This window comes from Microcebus murinus, chromosome 16 (genome assembly GCF_040939455.1).
Source record: "Microcebus murinus isolate Inina chromosome 16, M.murinus_Inina_mat1.0, whole genome shotgun sequence".
In the NCBI taxonomy this organism is placed as follows: Eukaryota; Metazoa; Chordata; class Mammalia; order Primates; family Cheirogaleidae; genus Microcebus; species Microcebus murinus.
In genome coordinates, this window is record NC_134119.1 from 30,403,559 (window position 1) to 30,425,641 (window position 22,083).

The window sequence follows — 22,083 nt, forward strand, 5'->3', positions numbered from 1 at the left end:
GACCATACAGTATTCCCCACACTGTGTCCGTGCCCGTCCCCCCCTGCCTGCTTCTCCCTGCCCTGACCGCTTTCAGTCCAGGCCCCTTGGGAAGGTCTCCCAGGGACAGCACCGTCCTCTGAATTTCTCGCACACTTGGCCACCCTTCCTGACACCCCACAGTCCATTTCCAGGACGCCTGTCCTCACAGCCAGGCCGGTCAGGTGAGGGTGGGCACCTTTAATGTCAGTCCATTTTGCAGATGGGAAAACTATGGCTCTGCAAGGCAAGTCACTCAATAGTGAGTGACAGAGCCAAGATTTGAACCCAGGAACTCCGGCTCTAGAGCCTTCACCGGGGAAGCTGAGGCCCAGGGGTACTTCTCCTCATCAGGTCCCTCCCCTGCCCTAGTCCCCTCCTTGGCTCCCGGCACCCTCGCTAGGGCTCTCAAAAGGGCTGCACATCACCGTGGCCCTGGAGCTTGTGCGACATGCCCTGCCCGCCTGTGGAGTCGTGCTTCCCAAAGGAGGGGCCCGGAGATCCGCACTTCCGTGACTCTCCTCCGTGGGCGGCCCAGCCCCAGCCCTGGCTTTGGCACACGTGGGGACACAGGGATGCCTGGGGAGCTGGTGGAGCTCGGAGTCCCCTGGGGGACGGTGGGGGTCTGGAAGGAAGGGACAGGAGTTGAGTCCAGCAAGAAACTAGGTAGCATTTTCCTCCCGTCCAAGAGGCTGGGCTGGGTGGTGGTTACGATGGCATTAGAGTCAGGTGGCCCGGCTGGACCTCTGTATGACCTTGGGCAAGCAGCTTCCCCTTGCAAGATGGGGAAGTGACAATAGTACTGACCTCACGGGGTTGTTGTGGTGACTGGATGGGTTCCCACCTGTCAGGTCCCTTGTACACTCATTGTGCCCAATCGATGCCAGGTGCCAGCTTTCCCTCCCCCTCCCTGGAGCAGATGCCTTACGAACACTGGGGATACCCGGCACCGCGAGGCTGTGGAGCGGCAGAGGTGACAACGTGCCATGGCACGACCTCTGGGGAGAACCGCAGCCGAAGCCGCCGCAGCTAACCCTGGGCAGGCACTGCTGTGCTCCAGCAATTCCGCTCCCGGCTCTTTACCCGAGAGATGAAAAACAACAACGTGTGTCCACCAGAAGACAAGAACGTTCGCAGCGGCTTCATTCCCAACAGCTGACAGCTGGGAAGCCCAGCTGCCTGGACAGGAAAATGGATCAACAAACCTGGGGGTGTTCACAGATCAAAGAGGAACAAGCCACCGCCTTGCACAGCAATGGGAATGGGTTTCCCCGACGGGCAGCGTGAAGGAAGCCACACACGCGAGAGCACACACGAGACGCACTTACGTGACCCTCAGGGACACGCTGGACTCAGCCATGGTGTTGGAGGTCAGGACAGTGGTTTCCCTTGGGGGCAGTGACCGGAGGGTACAGGAGGGGCTTCCGGGGCTCCATCTGTAAGAGTTCACCGATCCGTGCACTGGAGACGTGCAGCCCTTCCTGTACATGTTCTATATTTCAATAAAAAGTTTAGTTTTTAAAATGTGTGCTGTGGCTGCCTAACCAGGCCCAGGGCCTGAAGCCATCAGAACGGCATTGCCGGGCTCGGGGTCCAGAGGTTATTGAGCGTAGCAAGGTGAATACCCCGCCGCCCCATCTCACCTGGCATGTCCCGGTGCAGGAGGTGCGGGAGACAGACCCACAGACACGCAGACACGCAGCGACAGCCCGGCATGTCGTAGACTCCCAGGGGAGCTCAAAGGTGGCACCTCATATGGCCTGAAGGTCCGGAAGGCTTCCTGCAGGAGGTGGAGCCTGAGCTGGTACCTTCAGTAGAATTTCACATAGAAGCCAAAGTCTGTAAGTCCAATAGTCACCTGCAGGGCCTCGTCACTCCCCTGCAGCCACACTGGCCTCCCTGCTGTCCCCAGAGCACACCCCTGAGGGCCTTTGTGCGGGCCAGGTACCCATCTGACTCCGCCCTCTTTGCCACCAGGTGAAGAGCACCCGCTCCCGCACGAGGCCTCCGCTGCCCACCCTGTTGAAGACAGCCCCCCCGCCGGGCCCCTGAGCCCCTTCCCTGTTTATTTTTGTCATTAGCTTCGGACTAACTGTATCGTGCGCTTATCTGTCCCCTCCAGAGATGCCTGTCCAATAGCCACACAGGGCAATCGCTTGAAATGCAGCAGGTCCACATTTTGGTGTGCTGTAAGATGGATTTTGAAAACTTGATATGAGAAAAAGAAAGCAAAGTATCTCATGAATAGTTTCCTGTTTGAGTATATGTTAAATGTTCTTTCTACCTTTTTAAAAAATGTGGCTACTAGAAAGTTTAAAATTGCGTTGTATTTCTACTGGTCAGCTCCTTCAGGGCAGGGGTCTCTTTTGTTGATGGCAATATCCCCAGCATCTAGCAAACAGTAGGTGCTCCATAAATGCCTGATGTAGAATAAATGAATGCATTTGTCCTCACTGTCATCTGAATCAGCCTCAGAAAGGGGACAAAGCGTCCTGCTCTGGAACTCTGGGGGCACTGGGCCCTGGGAGGTGGGGGTGGAGCTGGTGCCCCTCCCCAAGTCCACCAGGGTCCCTGTCCCCAGGCCTGTGGCCATCTCTAGGCCAGGACCGTGCTGGGGGGTGGTGGAAGGTCAAACAAAACAGCAGGCATAAGCCCCATCTTCCCTCTCTGGGCCTTCACTGGGGAGGGGTTGAGGGGGCAGATGGATCTGTGTCCTTGGGGAGGGGCTCTCGGGCAGCCCTGGAGGAGGCCCAGTAGGTGGCAGGATGGGTGTGGCAGAGCCCTGCCCCCAGCTGTGGAGGTGGCTGCCTGTGCAGCCCCTGCACCTTCACCCCCGCCCCCGGGCACCCACCGCAGTCCCCCTCTCTCCCCCCAGAAGGAAGGCTTAGCCCAGGCCCTGGGGGAAAACCACAATTTGCTTCTGACATGACATGCTGACGGATTTCTGGCGGCTGTGGCCCCTTTGTGTCCCCAGCACTGCTATGGGCATATAAGTGCCGCCCTGGCTCAGGTGGGTGGAGGAACCGACAGCAGGCCGGGAACCCCCACTCGCCCCTTGGCAGCTGCAGGAGCAAGTGGGTAAGGCAGCCTCCGGCAGCCCTGGCCTTGTCCTGAGCCTGTCCACCACTGACCCCACGACCTTCTGCTGTCCCATCTGAATAATGGGCACGGAAAGAATCACCCCGGGAGGGGGTTGGGAGAGACCTGGAGGGTAGTGGGAGAAAAAAAACCCATTTTATAGACCTGGGCTCAAAGAGGGGCAAAGGCTTGCTGCACAAGTTCACAGTGGGGAGGGGTATACAGGGGACAGAATCGTCCTTGGGACAGGGTTCAAGGGGTACCGATTTTTCTCTGAGCCACAGAACCTGGCTGGCTTCTCATCACAGGGTATTTTCTTCTGTAAGAGACCCAGAGGCCACAGGACCCACTCTGGGACAAGTCTCAGGGAAAGGAGACAGACACAGCCAAGATTGCTCCTGGTCCCTAGAGTGCCACACGGTACCCCTGTGCAAACCAGGAAAAGGTGCCGTCTCTGTGCAGACACAGCCAGCGCTGGGGCGAATGGCTGGCGAGTGACGAGCTGCTGGACTTCCAGCCCCCTGCCCCTTGGAGGGACCCCCCTCCACACACAGCCCCACACAGAGGCCCTGGACACAGTCCTTGCCCTCCTGGAGCCTACGGAGATGGCAAACAGGGACACAAACACACACTGCATAATTGCAAACTGTGATAGGCACCTTAAGGTAAACATTCTGGGTGGCGTTTAGTGACAGGCTTCTTTAGGCAAGGCGGAGGAGGGAGGCCTCTGCAAGGAGGCAGAAATTGGAAAGATAAGGAGTAGCTGTGCAAAAACCCGGGAGCAGCCTTCCTAGCAGCAGGGACTGCATGTGCAAAGGCCCTGAGGTGAGCCCTGGTGTGCTCAAGGCTGAGCAGATCAAAGAGGCCGGCAGGAATTTTGTGGGTAATGGTAAGGCGCTTGGGTTTTACTGGAAGGGGAATGGGAGCCATCAAAGGGCTTAAGTGGGGGTGACAGGCAGGCACAGGTGGATATGTGATTGGGTGGGCAGATAGGGACCCCCATAAAGGAAAATCCCACTCCATGAAACTAGCAAATTAGCCACGCCCCACCTGCCAGCTCATTCCCTTTCTCAACAACATTTGGGATGGAGGTGGGGGAAGAAGAGAAAGATGGCACATGTCAAGTCTAAGTGTTGGACGTCCCCAGTCAGGTGGGGTGGGGGAACCTCTAAAATGGCCTCGTGAGCCGTGGGAAAGTAGGTCCCGAGAGAGCTCCCGCCCCGCTGTTCCGGAAGGGGAGGCCCGCTGCAGCTCTCGCTCTCGAGGCCCGAGCAGGCTCACTGGGCCCAGAGCACCAAGACTTAAATCAGGTGGGCTCAGGCTCAAACTCTGTCCCTGTCACTGATTAGCCCTGCGGCCTTGGTCAAGTCCCCTCCCCTCTCTCAGGCTCAGTTTTCCCATCAGTGAAATGGAATCCGATGAGGGAGAGGCTTGGCGGCTGAGCACGTTGGCGGCTGCAGGGCACGGGCGCCCTGGGGGGAGGGGGCCTTCCTGGGAGTGAAGCTGGACTCGGCTGTGCCAGGTGGGCGGGGTTGGGGGGCAGGCTGATGGGCTCAGGGAGGGGAGGCTTTGCACGAGGAGTGTCTCAGAGGTCCGGCTTCCGCCCCTTCCAGCCGTGCAGCCGACGATGCTGGGCGTGTGGTCCCTGCTTCTGCTCTGGGGCCTGGCGACCCCGTGCCAGGGGCTGCTGGAGACTGTGGGCACGCTCGCTCGGATCGACAAGGACGAACTTGGCAAAGGTGAGCTGAGGTGGGCGGTCTGTGCGGGTCCGCTGTAATGCCAATGACCCCATCCATATGCTTAGAGGATCTGCTTTAAGAACAGATGGGAAAAGTCTGCGATTCTCGGCTGCTTAGAGACGATACCCCCTGGGACACTGGGAGGTGCCGGGTGCTCAGGAGGTTGAAGGCTTGCTCGCAGGCTGAGAGCTGGATGGGGAGGTGCAGGCTGAGGCTGTGCGGGGCTGCGGGTGGCTCAAGGGTAGGGACGGGTGGGCTTGAGGAGGTCCAGGGGAAGGTGCAGGCTGGGCTGCTGTCTCCATCCCACGTTTCTGGGGTGGCGGAACCCTACTTGGCATTTGGTGCTACAGGGCCCAGTGGCCCATGGTGACAGTCTCAGGGATGGAGTAGAGCAGCCGTGAGTAGGAAATGTGCCGGGGAGGCCACTCTGGCCCGCCCCCACCCCCACACGGCAGTTCCTTCCATCCTGCCCTTCCCACAGTCCGCACAGAGTCAGACCAGGGGTGTCGCAGGCAGGCAGGGGCCACCTCCTCCAGCTTGATCAAGCCCCTGGTGGCTACGAGCTCCCCCAACTTTGCTCTTTCTCTTGGTGCTATAGGGTAGCCCAGGATCGGGAGCCCAAGTTGTAATACTATTGGCCCTAAACCCAATTTGTTGTGTGACTCTGGGCAGATCTCTGTCCCCTCTCTGGGCCTCAGTTTCCCCAGCTGTAAAACAAAAGGATTGTCATGCGATCCACTCACTCATTCCACAGATGCTTACTGAGTACCTCCCCCGGGCCTGCGGTGAGTGTAAGAGGCTGTCCTGGCTCAGTGGGTTCCGCCATTTGAGTGCAACCCCTGGGTTCATTCCATTAGAAGAGAGGCCTACTCCAGCTCAGAGGAACAGGGCAGCTGCCACGGTCCTGTGGTGAGCTAGGGGTTTCTTACCTTCTACCTCCTCTCTCTGCAGCCATCCAGAACTCGCTGGTTGGGGGACCCATTCTGCAGAACGTGCTGGGGACAGTTACATCTGTGAACCAAGGCCTCCTGGGCTTTGGAGGGCTGCTTGGAGGAGGTGGCCTGCTGGGCCATGGAGGGGTGTTTAGTGTCATCAAGGAGCTCTCTGGGTGAGTCCTTCTGGGGGCCTTTTGAGCACCGCCTGCCAAGTGTCCTACAGGACAGCTTGTCTTGTCTTTCCTCCAGGGAATGGAGGAAAGTTTGACTCTTTTTTTTGGAGACAGAGTCTTGCTCTGTCCCCTGGGCTAGAGTGCCGTGGCTCAGCCTAGCTCACAGCAACCTCAAACTCCTGGACTCAAGTGATCCTTCTGCCTCAAGCAGCTCCCAAGCATATGCCACCATGCCCGGCTAATTTTTTCTATTTTTTCTATTTTTAGTTGTCTGGCTAATTTCTTTCTATTTTTAGAAGAGATAGGGGCCTCGCTCTTGCTCAGGCTGGTCTCAAACTCCTGACTTTGAGCGATCTTCTGCCTCGGTCTCCCAGAGTGCCAGGATTATAGGCATGAGCCACTGTGCCTGGCCAAGCTTGACCCTTTTTAATTTGTTGGCAGCCCGTGAGGGTGGTGATCTGGGTCTGAAAATAGTGACCCCACTCTGTGCCTGGCAGAATAAGAATGGCAGCATGCCCCTGGGATTGAGGGTTCCAGCTCTGGGGTCAATTCTTAGTTACTCGAGGTGTGACTTGGGGCAGGTTACTCAGCCTCTCTGTGCTGATCCAGGTACCTGTGCAGTCAGGAGTCTGCTCAAAAGAGCCCTGCCCTGACTAGCCCAGTCTGAGCCCCGCCCCAAGTTCAAGTTCTCTGGGTGACATATCACTCCCCTGTACACCACAAATGTTACGGGTTTGCTTTCTGTCCCCGCCTGCCTGATTATAACCCCAGGAGGTGCAGAGTTTTTATCTGGGCTGTTCACTGCCATGTTCCCAGTATCATAAATGGGCTTGACACATAACGGATGCTCAGAAATGTATATATGATCGTACAAATGAATGAAATCACAAAGTAGCGAATGTGTATCACTTACCAGCCACCCGCCGGGGTTGCTGTGTCCGGCGCTGTGCACTGTGGGTGGGTTGCCTCGCTGACTCGCCAACCGCACTGAACAGGGGAGGAGACTGAGGCCGCGGGCAGTGAAGGGACCTGCCCGAGCTCACACAGTTGGGACAGGAAGGGCAAATGTGTCTGTGTGTTTAACCACAGGCAGGGGGGCAGCCGGTGGTGAATCAGAGCAAGGTCAGACGACAGGCCCCAGAGAAGGCTGAGGCCCAGGGTATGGGGGAGGGTCAGTGGGCGGGAGGAAATGGGGTGCCGGGAGCAGAAGAGGGGGGAGTGGGTGTCCACACGACATCTGGAAAGGGGGCTGGTTAGTGCTGACGCTGCTCTGCTCGAGGCCCACTATGTGCAACTGTGTGGCAGGTACTGCCAATAGCCCTGTTTTACAGATGGGGAAACTGAGGCACAGGATAACATTGTGACTTGCCCAAGGTCACATAATCAGTTAGTGGCAGAGCTGGGGCTTGAACCGTCTGGCTCTTAGAGGCTGCACTGTGAGCAGCTGCTCACGGGGCTGTTGTCAGGACAGTGGCTCCGTGTGTGTCAGGCAGCTAAAATAGAGCCTGGCACACCATAAGCGCTGGGTAAATACGGTTACTGTTGTTACCATATTCAGTCTCCCTGTGCGAGCCGCCTTCTGGGTGAGACTGGGCACCCAGACACGAACCTACAGTGTCCCTGCCTCAGAGAGCCCCCAGTATGTGGCGGAGCCTCACAGCAACGGTCCCGTGAGCTCAGGGCAGTGAGGGGGCAGCCCAGGAAGGGTGGGGAGCCGTTCAGAGGGCATCGCCTGGGGCAGAAAACCAGGAAGGAAGGCTTCCTGGAGGAGGCAGACCCTAGCTGAAATCAGGAGAGCGGGAGGAGTCGGCTTGCTGAAGGGGGATGCAGAGTGGAAGGAAGGTCACCGGAAGGGAGTTCTAGACAGAGGAAAGAGCCGGGCAAAGACCCAGAGCACAGAGAAAGTAATGAACTTCTAGGAGCCGTGTTTGAGAACCCACTTGGGTTGTGTTTGTGTGAGTCTGGGGGAGTTCACGTGGGGGGCAATGTCAAGGTCAGAAACCAAACCAGGGCTGAGGTCACGGGGATAGGGTGGAGAAAAAACTTTAATTCCTGGAGCCTCCAGTTACGATGAGAGTATTTATTGAGTGCACAGTGTACCAGATTCTGCACCTACATTACCTCACTTGTCTTTCTGACATTCCCATGAGATGGGTACCAGTATCGCCCCATTTTGCAGATGAGGAAACTGAGGCTCAGAGAAGTGAAGTAACTGGCAGGGCTCAGTGGTTCTGTGGTTGGAGGTGGGATCTGGTCTGGGATGGTCCGGGCACCAGTGGGGGTGTCTGGGAGTGAGCAGCCGGCCGGCCGCCCCTCCCAGGCTGAAGATTGAGGAACTCACGCTGCCGAAGGTGTCGCTGAAGCTGCTGCCGGGGTTCGGGATGCAGCTGGGCCTGCACACCAAGGTGGGCCTGCATGGCTCAGGGTGAGTGCGCCAGGGACCTCTGCCCCACTGCTTCCCACCCACTCCACCGCCCACTGGGGACCCCTGCTCTGCTGTCCCCCACCCACCCTACTTCCTCCCCAAGGGACTCCCCATCCTACGGCTTCCCCCCTGGATCCCACCCCAGCACCCCTTCCAGGGACTTCCATCTCACTCCCTCCAGACCCCTACCCCACTGCCCGGGGCTTCCCGAGGGGTGGGGAGGAGGGCGCAGGCAGGGACATGCAAAATGAGGCAGGTGGACGCCGCCGGTGGGAAGAGGGCGTGGCCTAGGCCCCTCGCAGACGGCTCCTCCTGGGCCCTGGGGTGGGCGGGGCCGGGGCGGGGCCTGGCAGCCTGGCCACGCCCCAGCGTCTGGTCTCGCAGCCCCCTGGGGGGCCTCCTGCAGCTGGCTGCGGAGGTGAACGTGTCGTCGCGGGTGGCGCTGGGCATGAGCCCGCGGGGCACGCCCACCCTCGTCCTCAAGCGCTGCAGCACGCTCCTGGGCCACATCAGCCTGCTCTCGGGGTGAGTCCACCTGGGCGCCTGGGGGTCTCCCCGGAGCGGCGGGCGGGGCGTCCCGAACTGGGTCCAGAACTGGGATAGAGCGGGCGGGTTCGTCTGGGGGCCTCCATCTGTGGAATCTCAGCCCCTGCTCTCGGCACATCAGAGACCCCGCTTGCCCCAACTTGCTGTGTGACGCCAGGGGAACCCCCTCCCCATTCTGGGCCTCAGTGTCCCCACCTGTGTAAGGAGGGGCTGAATTTGATGATCTGGAAGGCACTGACATCGGACTCTTCCCTGGGGCTGTTCAGGACATGGTGGCGCTCCCTACACCTGTGTTGAATTGTCACTTCCATGGGACAGTGGAGGCCCAGAGAGGGCAAGGGACTGGCCCAGAGTCACACACAGACCAGGCACGGATGGGACTGGGCTGGTCTCTGACCAGGTCCAAGGCTCCTCCCAGCACTCTGCACCCAGCCACAGCTGCACCTGCTTCACACCTGTCCCCGCCAGCGGCTCCATCCCAGGCCCAATCCCAGCCCTCCTCCCGTCTTTGCTGGAAGGCCCTGAGCAGTGGCCCTCGGACAGCCCTGTGCTGGCTCCCCGGCAGAGGGCCGGTGGGGCTGCTCCTGCCGCCAGAAGGGCCTTGGGAAGGGGGTGCTGGGAGGGTCTCTGGGCTCCGTCCTGCTCCTCTGGCTGGAGGGGGCCTGGCGGGGTGAAGCCCAGGACGGTGTTGGTGTCCTGGTTGTGGTCCTGGGGTTGCCGCCCCTTCCCCTGCACCCCCGTGGTCTCCAGACAGTCCTGAGCCCATCTACACGCACTTCTCATCCTCAGGCCACCCTCATTCATTCATTCATTCATTCAATAACTATTTATGACCCCCCCCCCCAGCCAGGGGCTGTTCTAGGCCCACATGTCACTTGTCTACAAATGTTCGGGGAGACAAAGGGGACAGACACTTATCGAGCAGACTGTATGCCAGACGCGCACACTCCCAGGTCACCTGGGCAGCAGCAGCTCTACGCGGCGGGCGTTGGGAAGCTGAGCCGTCCCCTGGGGGCCGTGGCAAGGTGGGGCCAGGATTCAGCTCAGGTCTCCCGCCACCCCATCAGGAGAAGAGACAGGAGAGAGCCAGGCCCCCAGTGCCCACCTCCGGCCATCTGGGTGGAGCCGCCCCACGTGGCAGCTGCACCCTCATGCGTCTCCCTCTGCCCAGGCTGCTGCCCGCGCCACTCTTTGGGGTCGTGGAAGAGACGCTCTTCAAGGTGCTGCCGGGACTGGTGAGTGTGGGGGCAGAGGGCCAGGGGCTGTGCCCCTCCCCGCCAGTTTTGGGCATAGCCGGGCGCCAGGCAGGATTAGGCTGTACTTCCCTTCCACTCCCACTGGGTAATCCCGTCCTGGCCTGCTCCCGTCTGTGTCCCCGGGTGCCGCCTGCCAGTCTGCGGTGGCCAGGCGCCATCCCCCCACACCTCGGAGCCAAGCACACAGCTCCAGGGCACCTGAGTCCCCTGCCCCCACATCCGAGCCTTTCTCGCCCTGTGCTCTATTTTTGCCATGTGTGTTATTAATGACTTCATGTTCTTCTTTAAATTAGCTTGAAACTAAAATCAGGTCACTTGATGGTTCCAACCGGAGCCCTGTGCTCTCAAGGAAGCCCATTTGGAAGAAGCCCTGCAGGGGAGGGGCCCCTAGGCAGGCCTGTCCCAGGCAGATTTCCACCAGGGCCCGGCCGCCTGCAAATCCTAGCCCCTGCTTGGATCTCTGGGGCAATGGGCCGGAAGCTGGGTTTTGTGTGACACAAAGAGGTTTTTAAAATAAGAGTTCATTGCCAACATTTAGAGACTGAAGATTTCTCTTAAAAATCCGATTTCTGCCTTCTCTTGTGCAACCAGCCACGCTAGACGCCTGGCACCTCCCTCCTGAAGCTGGCAAACAGCTAGTGCCAAGGGGGGCCACCCCCACCGCCACCCCAGCACCTCTGGTCCCCTCTTCCCATTGCTGCGACTTGCCAGACCCCAGGAGCCCTGGAGTTCGGGGCCCCAAGTTGAAATGCCACAGCCCTCTCTTGTCACTCTGCAAACAGCCGTAAAGGTGACCTGCAAACAGCCAGGTCACCTTTCTTCTCTGGCCCCAGCTGTAGAGCTGGGCCTGGGCTGGAGACTGGGCCATCTCTGAGGCTCCCGCGTCAATGGAGCTTGGATTCTGTCACTCCCAGACTCGGGACTCTGGAAGCCAAACCACTCGCTCTGTGTCGGCACAGCACAGGGCTTGCTGTGAGCACGAGGTGGCGTGTGTCGTGGACAGCCCGGCTCTAGGCCCGACTCTCGGGTGGAGGAGAGGAGTTGCCCCCCGTGGGTCTTGAATCTAGGGCTCCCAGTTCCCACCCGGGATGGGGCGACCGTGAGCCGGGAGACAGGAAGGCCTTGTCCACACGCCACAACTGGCCTCTGAAATGTGTTCCTCCAGTATCCTTTGGGGTCTCCTAATGAGGTTCATGTAACAAGGGAAGCGGGCTTGGGACCCCCTGAGCCCTCCAGCACCTCCAGTTCCCGCCCCTCCCCCGCCTCCCCCCAATGTGTCCCAGTCTGTCTCCGCATGCTGCCTGCCTGGGTCCCCAGCCCCACACAGCAAAGCATTCAAAGGAAACGCTGCTGTCGGGGCAGTGAGCTCCTGCTTGCCTGTAACCTCTGTCTCCCGACACAGCTGTGCCCCGTGGTGGACAGCGTGCTGGGCGTGGTGAACGAGCTCCTGGGGGCCGTGCTGGGTAAGTTGGGGCCGGAGCCCCTCCCCTGCCGCTCCGCATCACCCCCGTGGGGTGGGGGCAGAACCCGGGACCTCGCACTTCCCCCCCACGGGGACAGGCTGCCTGCACGTTGAGGGGCCCAGTGGAGGAGCCGGGCTGAGGGCAGCTGGGCAGGGGGGACGCAGAGCCGCGGCTCTGAACGCTGGGTGCTGCAGGAGCACCTGTGGGCGCCTGGCTCTGACAGGAAGGGGAGGAAGATACCGGCATGACCTGGTCCGGAGAGCCTAAGTGAGGAAGCCAGGGCCCCTCCGCCGCGGCGGACGCCGTCTCTCTGGGTCTTAGGGAGACACGGCTGCCTTTTCTGCCCACGAAAGGGCTTCGGGAAGTATAGAAAGGCACAAGCGGGAGAAGCCTAGAAAACCTGGGGCGGACGTGCCCACATGTGGTGTCACGTAAGACAGGCGGGCAGCAGTGTCAGTGGCATGCGCTCTGGAGGGCAGGTACGCTGGCTTTGCGCTCTGTGACTGTGTGGCCTGGGCCGGTGGCCTCCCCTGTCTGAGCCGCAGCTTCCCTACCTGTAAAATGCAGGTGGCCGGAGTGCCGAGTGAACGCTCGGGAGGGCAGCCGCATCCGGCAGGCCCTCCGCAGGCGGGAGCAGGCGCCTGGGCTCATGGGGTCCTTCTCTCCCGTCCCTCCCCACGCAGGCCTGGTGCCCCTGGGGGCTCTCGGGTCCGTGGAGTTCTCCCTGGCCACCCTGCCCCTCATCTCCAACCAGTACATAGAGCTGGACATCAACGTGAGTGCCCGCGGGCCCCCTGCAGCTGGCGGTGGCGGGGGGCACTGAGAAGGCAGGACAGGGCGTGGGAGGTCACGGGGGGGGGTGAGCAGCCCCGAACCCTCCTCCGCCCTGTCTCCTGCCCCTGCAGCCCATCGTGAAGAGCGTAGGTGGCGACATCATTGACTTCCCCAAACACCCCGTCCCAGTCAAGGTGCCCCCCAAGCAGGACCACACATCCCAGGTGACAGTGCCACTGTATCTCTTCAGCACCGTGTTTGGGCTGCTGCAGGCCAACGGCGCCTTCAACATCGACGTCACCCCTGAGCTGGTGAGTGTGGCACCCGGGGGAGCTGGGGGGCTCCCTGTCCCCCTGTCCCTTGGCAGAGCTGGTGCTGACCTAGTCACATCATCACCAGTCAGCCTGGCCGAGCCCGCCCCTCTGTGATGAAGGAGAGTCACACTGCTGCTGCCCACTCCTGTGCCTGAGGAGGCGTTGTTAGTGGATAATGGCCCTCTCCTTGGTTAATCCTGAATCCTTCTCAACTCAGCACTCCAGGAACTCACTTTCAGTTGGTCAGAACTAACATATGAAATGTAGCCCACCTTCTATCCCTGCACCAGATGAGCTCTTCTACAGTCGAAGACCAATTTTATACTAAAGTATGAACGGCTAACATCTCACCGCTTTCTCAAGAGCATATTTGAGTTGAAGAAAAGAAACTAGGGTTGGACTGTACCAAAGGTCACTTGGACATTTATTGTGAAGCTTCTGGGACCTCCCTGCTAGCTATCATTCTGGCCCCTCTCACAGCCTGGCGGGTCTGGAAGGCCCAGCCCCAGAAGCCCCAGCCAGAGGCATTTTCTCGGTCTCAGCCTTCTCCAGAGGCAGTGAGCTCAGAGCTGCTGGGACTCCCCAACCGTAGCTCAGGCCTAAGGGAGCAGAGGTTGGTCCCTCACTTCTTGCTAGTGGGGGTTCGAAGCATGCTCTGAAGGCCTCTGGGAGGTTGGAACAGGGCCCTGAGGCGGGAAGCAGCTGTCTTCTAGCTGGGGGACGGGGGCAGCCATAGCCAGGCAGAGACTGAGTGTAAGAGCTTGACTGTCTGGGCAGCCTGTGCACATGGTGTGTACATACGAACCTCAGAGGCCACAGCTCAGTGTCGTGCACCCCACGGTGTGTGCTGGGTGACTGGGAGTCCTGCCCCGGAGACAGTGTGTCTGCGTGTTTATCCTGTGTGAACAGGTCTGTTCTGAGAAGTGGGCGCATGTAGTTCAGGGGGGTCTCAAACATCAGTGCTCTGGGAGACTGAGTTATCCTCGATTAGCAGCCTGGTCGGACAGTAGTGAACCGGGGACCCTGTTCCCCATTTCTCAGGCAGCTGCCACTCAGCTTCCCCAAGGGGAGAGGGTCCAGGCCCAGTGTGACCAGGCGTTCCAACTTTTTAGCCAGAAGCCAGAAAATGGATATAAAGCCTCCGGATACATAAATACTAGGAAGAAATTCATAGTTGTTGAAAATACTGTTTGGGTGAAAGGCAAAAATGTCTGGGGTCAGATTCCAACGGCCTCCGGATTGTGAGCTATGGCAGCGTGACTAAAAGGTTCTGCGATTAGCCTGCCCAGGTTCAAGTCCTGGTGCCACCATTTAGCAGTCGGAGGACCCTGGGCAGCTGTAACATGGGACAATCGTAGCACACATCTTTGAGCTGTTGTAAAGGTGAAATGCGTAAATGCAAACAAAGCCCTTAGCATGCGCCTGGCACGTTTTAAGTGCTCGGTAACCGCTGGCTGATAGGACAAACTTGGGTGTTTTAGTGATGTGTGTATGTAATTGGCAGAGGCGGTGTTGGTGGTGGCCAAACTGTTCTGTGCGTGCCGAGGGATTCCTGTCCTGTGTCTGTGTTCACTAATGCCCTCTCCCATTTGCTCTTTCCTCCAGGTTCCTGTCCCACTGACAACTACAGACCTGGCCGCTCTGGTTCCTGAGGTGAGTGACTCTCCCATGGGCTTTGAGCACTGTGGCTCTCTTCCAATGAACCTGAATACGCTGCAGAATCTTAATCAGGACAGCTCTCCAGGCAACTGCGATTGAAAGTTGAATCCAAATTCACATTAAAATGTGAATGACTAATGCTTTATTCTTTCCTGGTGGCAGATTTTGCTTAGGGAAGGACCAAGGTTTGGCTACTCTAGAAATCAACTGGGCATTTGTCCTGTGGCCATTGCTTCTCTGGCAGGCAGACAAGGGACAGAAGATTCTTCCTAGCCTAGTGAGCCTCCTCCCACCCTCCTCTGCTTTATTGGATCATAGTCTTCTCTGTCCCCAGAGAGAAGACTCAGGGCACTGGTCTTGGAGAGGGAAGAAGAGGGAGAAGAGTCGGGAGGTTTGACCAGTGGGCATTAGTATGGGACTTCAGGGTCTGGCCTCCACTTTTTCATTCATTCAACTGGGTCTGGACCAGCCAATTTCCAGGTGTGAGACCATGAATTCATACTAAAGTTGAAATGACTACTACAAGCTCCTTATGTAACAGCAGATTCTGGTAGAGGTTGGAGAGACGTCCAGAGGGCCTGGGCTGTTACCAGAGAGGATAGAGGGGGCAGCTGAGTTTGAGGGTGCAGAGGATAAATTCAGCGAGTCCTTGAAGGAGGTGATTTAAAGAAGCCTTGGTGAACGAGGCGGCTAACGGGCACTGGAGTCTCGGGGCGGGAACGAGACTGGGGTCAGACATTCAGAAGAACCTCCTGAGGCAGGAGTTGTAAGACGGTGGAGAGGGACTTGGGGCAGGCAGAGGTGGCCGGGCAGGGATCCCTGGCTGAGCAAGCCAGGCCTGTCCCTCCAGCGCAGGGGGGCTTGTCTCTGATCTCCGCTTGCTGGCCTCCCCGCTCAGAGCCCCGGCCCCGCCCTGAGCCTGCTTCTGTGCCTTCCGGTGCTGGGGGCACACGCGGGTGGAATCGGTGACTCCCGTCCTCAAGATCCTGCAACTCGGGGAGTCCAGGCTGGAGGAATTGGCCCCCAAATCCCAGCATTCTGGTGTCCAAGGGCCACAGTTCCGTGTTCTAAGTTCATGAGATTCCACGGTCCCCATCACCTCTTTAATTCCTGTGCTGTGATTATGAGACTCAGAATTTCTGGATTGCGTGATTCATTCAGGGATCAACTAACATCATTGAGCACCCACTGTGTACCAGGACCCGTTCTGGAACAGGGACGTATCTGTACCTGGGCACACAGGGGGCAAATAGTGGAAGCAGACAGAAGCCTCTGTACTGGAGGGGCGGCCACTTTGGTAGGGTGACAGACAATGCACAAACAAGATGAACGGTGTCAGAGGGACACTGGTTCCCTGGGGAAGACATTTCCAGGCAGAAGGAACAGCAAGTGCAAAGGCCCTGAGGCAGGTGGGAGGGACAGCCAAGTGGCCAGTGCGTCTGAAGAGGGGAGACTGGGGGCAGCAGCGGGAGGTGAGGAGGGGTGGAGAAGAGGGCAGGGATGGTCACACGGGGCCTGTGGGCCCTGCCGAGGGTCCTGACTGCGTGAGACAGGGAGTCCGGTTGGCGGTTCCGTGGGTTGGTGTCTCCCTATCTGAGTGTCGGCCTCATGGGGGCCCAGACGGGCCCCATCTGTCTCACGCTGTAACCTCAGCGCCCAGCATGGCGCTGGTGCCTGATACCCGCTCGGTGAGTGTTGACCAACTGACTCTAATCCTGGCCATCTAAGCCGCCTCGTGCCCCTGCCCTGCCGTGTCTCCAGGCCCTGGGGAGGCTGCCCCCGGGCCAGGGCCTCCAGCTCTCGCTGCGGGCGAAGGGGGCGCCCACAGTCACGCTCCAGAACCACAAGGCCTCGGTCTCCATCCCGGCCGACATCCACGTGCTGCCCTATGTCCCTCAAGGGACCCCCAAAGCCCTCTTCAAGCTGGACGGGGTGAGTGGAATGCGGCATGGGGCTGCCCTCTCCGGGCCTCGGGGTGCTCCCCCCAGTTTCAGGGTGGCAGGCCCCACGTGGCACAGCACGCTCCCTCCCCCGTGGTCTGGGCTGAGCCCGAGCGCCCGCCTTGGCTCCTGCCTGCCCCCTCCTCGCCTGCCCTCTGCTGCCTGGGGACCTCGGCCATCGCCCTGCGTGTGCCCCGCCCCGACTCTGCACAGACCTACCTCTGGGCCTAGGCGGGTCCCTCCGCTGCTCACTCCCTGCCCGGCTGCCCCTGGCCGAGCACCTGAGCCCGACACGCAGCGCCCTCCTGGTCCTTGCGCCCCAAGCCCCAGTCACCCAGGCCTGGCAGGTCCTGCCTCCCTGCCCTTGTTTGTGCAGGGTCTGTCACCTGGAGCGCCCTTTTCCCCTTGTCCCCTCACTGGGGAAGCCATCCCTGCCGCGCTGCAGGCTGCATCGAGGCCCACTCCAAGCCCCTGCAGCTCCAGAGCGTCCTCTCACACAACCCCATTGCCCTCAACTCGAACACTCTGGTTCTGGAGCACCAGAACCTTCCAATTACCTGCCCGGAGCCCGGCACAGCCGTGGCACAGATTGGGGCCCAGTATGGGGAACACCCGGCAGAAACCCACCTGCCAGCCGAGGCAGACCTGTCAGCTGGCTCCCTCTGCTGACTCCGGGGTAACCTCTGCTTGCTTTGCCCTGCAGGTTGTGACCCTAAGTGCCCAGCTGGCTCCCTCGGCCACCAAGCTGCACATCTCCCTGTCCCTGGAACGGTAATCCGGGATCCTGGGGACAGGGTCTGATTCCCACCTTTAGGAGCCGCCTCCCGCTTACTGAGCGTCAACTAGGTTCTGGATGTTTTTCCTGCATCTTCGCTGCCTTCAGGACCTGCCAGGGAGGGGAGAGTGTTAGCCCATTTTACAGATGAGTCTCCTGGGCTCAGAGGAGCGGGCTGCAGAATGGGCTTCCGCCACTGCACCCCCATCTGCTCGAAACCTGACCCTGGGAGATAAACCTGCTGCGGGGATGTGGGGTGGGCCGGTGCGATCACCCCTGGCTGTCAGCCCCAGGGGCCACGGCAGAGACAGCTGTCCTTGAGCGTGGCCCATGCTTTGTTACTCACACGGACTAGTCACTTTGCTTATCTACCCGAGTCACCCCTGCGGGAACTCGGCATCATGGCAGTCTTAATAACCAAGATGCTGATGTCGATGACAACCCTTCCGTACGCATGGCCAGCGATTTGCAGTGTGCAGAGCACTCTGCGGGCCCGGGCTCACACGGCGGGCTGTCCCGGGAGCGGGTTTGCACTCTGGGCCACGCTCTGGGCCCGGTGCTCTCAGTGCAGGGGGCTGGGCCTGTCCCTCCCTCCCCTGGTGGCAGGGCTTTCCCAGGGGTCCCTGCGACCTGCCTGTCCTGAGCCACAGGCACCTAGTGCTCCCCTGACTCCGTGTCAGCGTCCCTGCGGCTGCTCAGGCTCCTGCTGCGGCCGCACGGCCCCACTGCTGCCTTGCTGACCTCCGTGTCTTGGCCCTCGCCTCAGCCCTTCCGGAGAGACGCACACCCACGCTCGGTCCTGAACCTCTGTTTGGGCCAGCTGTGACCCATCAGCGGGTTGCTGCCTTTAATGAGTGCCTGCTGTATACAAGCCACTCTGTCCAGCCTGGGGCAGGGTCACTCCTCCAAGGGTTCAGCCGCCTACCCAGGGGCAGACAGCTGGGAGTCAGACCCAGTGGTCACGATGTTTCAGAAGGGAGGTTAGATCCCTCAGGTCCATTTTACAGGTAGGAAAACCGAGCCCCTGAGTCCCGGCTGGAGAGAGGCGGAGCTGGGCCTGTTTCCTGCTCCTGGAGGCCTGCGGCTGGGACAGGCCAGGGTGGAGTGGGGTGGGCGGGGCGGGGCAGGGCCACTCTCAGCTGGGAGCGGGGCTGGGGGTCCCCCAACTTCTCTCCTCTCTCCGCCAGGCTCAGTGTCAAGCTGGCCTCCTCCTATTCCCGTGCCTTCGACGTAAGTGGCTGGGCGGGTGAGAAGCGTGGTGGCGGTGAGGGCTCCGGGTGCGCGGGTGAAAGTGGTGGCCATGAGTCATGCGGCTGAGCTGGCCTCAGTCTGGGCCCTGCGCCCAGCAGCCGGCACCCGGAGCGGGCGAGCGTCAGGGCGTGTGCACGTGGGGGACGGTCACTCAGGGAAGTGACTCTCACCGTCTTCCACGTCCTGGAACCTCACAAGTGTGGAAGCTTCTGCAACTCCACGTGAGGAAGAGGTCCCGGAACTCAGAAAGTTCTGTTTCAGAGCCCTGAAGTTCCGGCTTCTCACAGAGTTCTGAGGTTCTGGGATCTCACGATGGGCTTAGGTTCTAGAACATTCTCAGGGCCCCTAACCTGACAGGAATCTAAGGTCAGACCTCACAGAGTCCTTCTGGAGCTGGGCACGTTTCCCTCCCTCTTCCTCAGGCACTGCCCTCCAGGCCCCTCTTCCAAGCTCATGGGGCAAGAGCAACGCCGGCCCAAATCACAGGTCCCTTTCAGGGTCCCTGGCAGACAGTCCACCCCTGGGCCCCGTGCTCGCCGGGAGCTGTGTCCACAGGCCGGGGGGAGGCCGGGGCAGCCAGGCCTCCGGATTTCCCTCCCCGGGAAGGGGCGCTGCTCCTGCGGGGCCCGCTGAGCGTCCCGTGTGCTCTGTCGCAGGCGTCCCGTTTGGAAGAGTGGCTCGGCGACACGCTCCGGGCAGTGTATGTGCCGAAGCTCAACGGTACGTGGCCTCTGCTGACCTGGACACGCGGAGTGCCTGGATCTGGGGTTGCCTGTCGCCTGGCTCCACTGTTCTGACGGGGACACTGAGGCCAGTGACGGGGTTGGTCCCCATTTGTAAGATGCAGAAACTGAGGCATCAATGTGTCCATTCAAACAACGTCATGCCGGCTCAGGGCCCCAAGAGCTAATCTGACCCTGATCCTGCCTTGATCTCCCACAATCTGGTGGGAAATAGTCGTATAAGTAAATGATTAGAATATAGATGGCCCGGAGTATGCAAGGGATTGACGGAACCTCTAGGCGTCTTTGCTGAGAGGAGCCACAGACAAAATACAGAAAAGGGACATATTTGCATGGGTGTAAGAGGCCGAGTAGGAGTTCACCAATAGGAAGCTGAGTCCCTAAGAAGAGAAATGGCTGGCTCAAGGAAAGTGGTGGAAAAGGGTCAGCAGGGTCCAAGCCCCCCCACAGGTCTTTGCTTTCAACTATTCCTTCTTCACAGTCGCCTTGGATGTTGGAATTCCCCTGCCAAAGATTCTCAACGTCAATTTTGCCAATTCGGGTCTGGAGATCATACAGGTGAGTTTCCCATGCAGAAGTGGCCCATGTCTCTGGAGAGCTTTGCTTGAAACTCATGAGAGGGATGCTCTGCCTCATCCTCTGGTCTGTCCCTGCACCATTTTCTAAGTTGCTTAGAGGATTACGAATTGGCAAATATCCGACAGGTGTGCTACCTCTCCTTCATGACTTGCCCATGGCAGACATCGTCAATCAATCACAGAGTTCTTTCCTCTCAGATTAGGACACATGTTTGGGTTGTAGAATGGAACCTCAGATTTACTCACAGAGTCACAGTTCCCCTGGTCCAGGGGTAGCAAATACATGAGCTGTCTCTCCCTTATCCCGTGCCTGTGGCAGACATGACTAATAGATCATGACACTTTTTCTTCCTGAATATTGGCACGGCCTCACGATCAAACCAGCACAACCGTGGGTCTTGGAACAGCTCTGAGCAATGGGCAGAGCAAAGAGTTCTGTACCCATTTCTCAGATAGTAAGTTAGTGGCAGAAACAGCACTTGAACTTGAGTCTCTTAAGTCCTAAAGTCAGAACCTTTGTCCGCCCTGGATGTCATCTATCCATCATTCCTCCATTGTTCCTTTGTTCATTCACTGAGTGCCTGCTGTGTTCTAGGTACAGTGCTAGCCCCAGGGCAGGGGACAGAGATGGCTGTGAAATGGTGTGACGGGGCTGTGGGGCACAGGACGCAGAGGCCTAAGCGAGAGCTCCTGTTTCTTACAGAACGCCGTTGTGCTGACCGTGGCATCTTGAGGCTGAGATGGCCTTCGTCCTCCCTGTTGACTACCAGAGTGCACCTGCCCACTCTGCCTCAGTTTCTCTCCCCGTCTCTAGCCTGTGTTGGTGACAGTACGAGCACCCCCTATGCACCCAAGTCCACCTGTGGCCTCCGACCCTGCAGCTCTGCTCCCATTTTGGGGTGGGGACTGCCGGACTCGCCGTAGAACCGCTCCAGAGAGGGCTCCGGGCCTCCGCAGCGAGTCCTGAGCGTTCAATAAACCACTCCTCTGCCTCGGCCCCTGGCTGCTGTGTTCGCCGGCACGTGGAGCCGCCTCGCTCGGCCTCTGCCTCCAGGGCCCTCCCCAGCTCCAGGCAGGAGCTCCTGGGAGGTGAGGGGACTTGGGGCCTCGTCATTGTAGCTTTGAATCCCCAGGTGACCTTGTTGACCGGGGCGGCCTCTGCGTCCTGTCCCGCCTTCCTCGCCTCCCAGCCTCCAGCTCTCTGCGTCCCTCTCCCTTTCTCTTTCTCTCTGTTTCTCCAAGTGCCTCTGTCTTCCACCTGTCGCCCTGAGTCTGTCTGAGTCTGTGTCGCTCTCCGTCTCTGACTTTGGCACCCTTACTAGAAGCGACATCAGAGCTGAATTTTGAAGGGTAAATAGTTTTCCTGGGAGAAAAGGCGCCAGCACCGCAGGAAGCAAGGGAGGCTGCGATGCGGCCCTGCCCTGCAGGGATCCCTGGTGGCTGCACATCGTACCGGGACAGTCCTCAGAAGACACTATGCCAAGCGCTCTTGGCGCCAATGATGGGGGAAACTGAAGCCAGGGTGGGGCCTGGCTGGCCCAAGGCCACACCGGGGCAGAGCTGGGACGAGAGGCTGGGGGTCCTGCTCCCAGTCCTGGCTCCTCCCCCTGCTCAGGAGGGGCCTCTGGTGAAAAGTGGCCCCAAGTCGGCACTTAGAGGTGGCCTGAGTGAAGAGCTGCCAACGAAGTTTTGGTAACTGGCTCCAGGGTTTGGGGGTGGGACAGGCAAAGGAGAGTTGGGGTCACCTGAAGGTCTGTTCACCACTCATCCATCCACTCATCGTTATTTCCTTCCTTTCTCCCTCCCCCCTCCTCCCTCCCACGCTATACTTAATGTCCCTGCTACCTGCCAGGCCCAGCGCTGGGTGACACATTGGGGTTTACCTTTGACTCCTTTCTTCCAGTGTTACTGAATCCCATAGTGGCTAAGTGGGTGGCTTGAGTTAGTGGCCTGTGCTCACCTCCCATGGTGGCCGCTGGCAGCCACGTGGCCTCAGGCTTGGCATGTAACCTCTAAGCCTCCTTTTCTCCATCAGTAACTTGAAGATGTTGTAATAAGGTTGTGAGGGTTAAACCAGCACCCAGGAGGGTGGCTTGACGGTAAGAGGCACCGGGTTCCCGTTAGCTCTTGTTACTGCGGCGTTATTCTCCCCCCTCCACGCCTCGTCTCATCCCCCTCTCCACCCACAGCCCCAGCGCAGCCTCCCCTTCTCTCACAGGAACGGCCCTCCCGCCCTCTCTCCCTCCCTCCTCTCTTCTAGCCCGGCCTTGACCTTGTCTGCCCCTGTCACTGTCACCAACAGCCCCCCAGTAGCTGGATTCTCAGCACCAACAGGAAACCATCCAAGCTCCTAGGTTTGGTGTTCAAGGCTGCCTGGCCTCAGCCGATTTCTCCTGGTGCATAGTAAGGGAGCAGA

At 59.4% G+C, this 22,083-nt stretch overlaps 1 protein-coding gene across 1 annotated transcript; it reads left to right on the top strand.

Annotated features, from left to right (window-relative positions):
* Positions 1-4,717: 4,717 nt before the first annotated feature.
* BPIFB3 (BPI fold containing family B member 3) lies at positions 4,718-20,400 on the top strand. The gene is made up of 15 exons (XM_075993355.1): positions 4,718-4,835; positions 5,787-5,943; positions 8,264-8,368; positions 8,753-8,893; positions 10,086-10,149; positions 11,573-11,633; positions 12,317-12,408; positions 12,539-12,724; positions 14,327-14,374; positions 16,142-16,312; positions 17,024-17,091; positions 18,283-18,325; positions 19,003-19,066; positions 19,571-19,647; positions 20,371-20,400. Exons 1-15 carry the CDS (start codon positions 4,724-4,726, stop codon positions 20,398-20,400), a joined length of 1,419 nt encoding a protein of 472 aa, XP_075849470.1. The 5' UTR covers positions 4,718-4,723.
* The last annotated feature ends 1,683 nt before the right edge of the window (positions 20,401-22,083 follow it).

Excerpts from the sequence above, each read along its gene's own strand:
- BPIFB3 (XM_075993355.1), top strand. The coding sequence starts at position 4,724 with ATGCTGGGCGTGTGGTCCCTGCTTCTGCTCTGGGGCCTGGCGACCCCG. Across the intron at positions 8,369-8,752 it reads GTGGGCCTGCATGGCTCAGG|CCCCCTGGGGGGCCTCCTGC; the intron begins GTGAGTGCGCCA and ends CTGGTCTCGCAG. Across the intron at positions 10,150-11,572 it reads TCAAGGTGCTGCCGGGACTG|CTGTGCCCCGTGGTGGACAG; the intron begins GTGAGTGTGGGG and ends CTCCCGACACAG.